We start from the raw sequence: 3,305 nt of genomic DNA, 5'->3' as shown, positions 1-3,305 counted from the left end.
AATAAACAGCGCAGGCAGAGGTTGCCATTCAGAGTTCCTCCGGGTGGATTGTTCCGTCTGACACGAGATCCAAGACCAGCTGGCTTCAGGAGAACCATTGTTGATTCCTAAGACCCACTCTCTGAGGATATGGACCTTTGTTATCTCTGCCACAGGTTTATCTCTCCCACACTTCTCTTGAACTCAACACTGTCTTTCTGAGCTACACTAAATCCCGCGAAGCTGTTTTACATACTGCCCCTGACCCCACGGACTAGTCCTCCCTCCCTCCCTCTCCCCAACCTCAGGTCTTACAATAGAAGTCACTAAAGGTTAACTTGTCCCAGCTCTCCATACCACCTCATCCTCCCCTGCCACCACCCCTGACCACTCCCGCACTCACCCTTTGCTTGACACTCCTGCCCCTTCACCGTCCCCTCCCAGAACCCAAAGTTTAGTTGGGAGTTACTCCTGTAAACTCTCATAGCTCTCTGAGCTTACCCCTATTATACGACTTGCCACAGAAATAATTGTTGGTTTACTTCCACAGCCCCTCCCCCTCAATCTCTGGGGCTCAGCTGGGCCTTCCTCACCCTTATATTCCCAGCATAAACACTGTGCTTAGAGCATGGCAGGTACTTAATACATGTCTGTTGAATAAAAGAATGCTTAAGCATGGAGCCTAATTCATTATACTTTTATTTTTCACTACACTCTGGAATCACAAAGCAAATACAGGTAAATGCCAATATTAAAAAAATAATAAAACCATAGACACGATGGGAGAACATCAACAGATGAGTGATTTTGTGTTTGTTGTGGGTATGTTATTACTGTTGTTACTTAACTCCTGTACCAGACCATTTTACCGATTATTTCAAACGGTTAAAGAACAACTGTATATTCTCTTCCACATCATAGAAAGATGTAAATATTACCACTACACTTTATGCAGCTATATGAACTTTTATATTGAAACAAGACAGGAATGGCAAATGAGCAATTTCATTTATAAACACTGATCATGAATCTAATTCAAGGGTATATTAAAAGGAAGGAAATACTATTAGAAATAGAACACAAATAGCAAGCACAATGTGTACTTTTCACCCCAACCCTGCCCAGCTTCTGATTTGGGGCCCCAGTGCCCATTTCCCCAGGGCCCCTTTAATTGATGCCACCCAACTGAAGTGACATACTTCCCCCAGACTTCACATGGGGCCAAAGAAGAACATAGCAGTTGCCTCAGACCTGGCTCTGGCCTCCTCATCTTCAACAGCCTCCCTATATTGCTCTGGCCAGTCCTGTGGTTGCTTTCTGTAGAGCCTGGCCATGTACTCCAAGGCTTTCATTTTGGTGGTTTCAAGGTGAGCTCGAGGACCCCACAGAAGCTCATATTCAACTGGATTAGAATAGGACAGTGGCCTGCATTCCAAGTAGCGCTGTCTCATAAGTTTGCAGGTGATGGCATGCTTTCTCCCTACATCCACACCAAATCTCCGAAGCAAATTCCAGACACTGGCCTCTTTGACACGGTTGCCCATCAGGAAGATCAAACCCAGGATTGGCATCAAATATTCTTGAGTGGGTCTCCCCAGGCTCTCTAGCATCATTTGCTCTTCTTCTGATTCTGGTTGCTGGACAAGGAGGTAAATGTGCTCACTGGTATCAACCTCAATCAGAGAGAACCCATAGAACAGATCGAGGATTAGAGTAGCTCGACTGAGGATATTTGGGAACACGTCCTCAAATTCTTTGCCAGTGTGAGCCAACAGCTCATCCTGATGTATAGGCAGCAACTCCTCTGTGACATTAATGGCCAACTGGACCAAATCATTTGCCTTATCATTCATAGTGTCCTCTGACCAGAACTCCAAGCCAGCAGCCTGGCTTCTTTCTTTGGCCTTGTCAGCTTCCAGGGCTTTATTATATTCTTCTGGCCAGCTCCAGGGTTCTTCATCATGAGCCTCTGCCACAAACTTCAGGGCTTCCATCTTTGTGATTTCCTTGTGGGCTCTAGAGCCCCACAAGAACTCAAATTCGAGGGGATTAGTGCCATACACTGGCCAGTACTCCAAGAACCGCATATGCAAAAAGTCAGTAGTTAGGAGGTTCCTTGTGCTGCCAAAGGGGATGTTGATCCTCTGGGGCTCATCTAACACATCAACTTTTAGCAACAGATCCCAAATGGAGGCCTCTCTTGCTCGGTTACCATTCAGGAGAATGTGGCCTAGGACCAAGGCCAGGAGACCTGCCTTTGGCATGTCCAGGGATTCTGCTATCCGATCAGTGGTCTGGAGACCCCGTTTGCTGATTAGTTTGTAGGTGTCAGCCTGGGGATCAAGAACCCTCAGGTTCAACCCAAAGACCTGGTCCAGATGGGCTGAGGCTCGTCTGAGGATCTCAGGAAACTGATCTGAGTATTCTCTGAGGAACTCTAGCATCTCTGTCTGCTGAATAGACCCCTCGATTTGGCTTTTCATTCGCATGAAATTCACCAAAGCAATCGACCTGTCCTCTAGAGGGTCGTGGACCCTGAGCGCCCCCAAACGTCGGGACTGCTCATCTATCAGCACCTCGAAGTCGTTCGGGTCCTGCGCAGCCTGGGAAGCGCTAGCGCCCTGAGAATCGATTGGCGCCTGAAGGCCCTGGGGAGCATCAGGAACTAGCATGGAGGTGGGGGACCCGGAGGCATTAGTAGCCTGCATCTCACCATGGAAGTCGCTGTAATCTACAGTGGTCTCTGCGTTGCGGTGGCACGCATTCTGGCTTACCAGAGACATGGTTCCAGGAGACAGGAACAGGAATGGGGAGGTCAGCGATCCGTCGGAGAGAGGATGGTAGGTGTGTCGGCGCCTCAGCACAAAGCTGAAGCCAGAGACCCAGGAGCTGCGCGGATCAGAAGTGAGAGCTGGTGAGAGGAGCGATCCTCCTACACAAACACCAGCCAGCAATAAACGCAACCCTCAGAGAGCTAGGCTTTGCCGCAGCCTACGCAGGCGCAGTTGCGTTCTGCGACGTGGTGGCCACGCCCCGCTCCCAGTACCCGACTCCGGCCCCCTACTTCTGCCTGGCCCGAGAGGCTAGTTGAAGTGGTTGTTGCTAGAGTCAAACTTGTCAGAGAAAAGAATTCATGAAAGGGGGTAACAAACAAAGGTAAAGCAAAGAGGGTAAGGGTTGGGGAATGTTCAGTGATGCAACACAAAGGTTTTCTGTGAGGTATAAAGCTAATAGGCAGTAGAGGATTTGGAGAGGAGGAGGATGCTAAAGATGAGAATTATTTCACGGATTCATTAATTCATCCACTCATTCAACATATGTTTCTT

General features: G+C 48.4%; 1 protein-coding gene across 1 annotated transcript; it reads right to left on the bottom strand.

Moving 5' to 3' along the window:
• Window positions 1-660: 660 nt before the first annotated feature.
• MAGEE2 (MAGE family member E2) lies at window positions 661-2,983 on the bottom strand. The gene has a single exon (XM_067722958.1). It carries the CDS (start codon window positions 2,760-2,762, stop codon window positions 1,191-1,193), a length of 1,572 nt encoding a protein of 523 aa, XP_067579059.1. The 5' UTR covers window positions 2,763-2,983; the 3' UTR covers window positions 661-1,190.
• Window positions 2,984-3,305: the final 322 nt, after the last annotated feature.

The sequence above is a fragment of the Pseudorca crassidens genome, chromosome X (assembly GCF_039906515.1).
Source record: "Pseudorca crassidens isolate mPseCra1 chromosome X, mPseCra1.hap1, whole genome shotgun sequence".
In the NCBI taxonomy this organism is placed as follows: Eukaryota; Metazoa; Chordata; class Mammalia; order Artiodactyla; family Delphinidae; genus Pseudorca; species Pseudorca crassidens.
The sequence above is the reverse complement of the archived record's forward strand: the minus strand, read 5'-3'. Positions and strand labels throughout refer to the sequence as shown.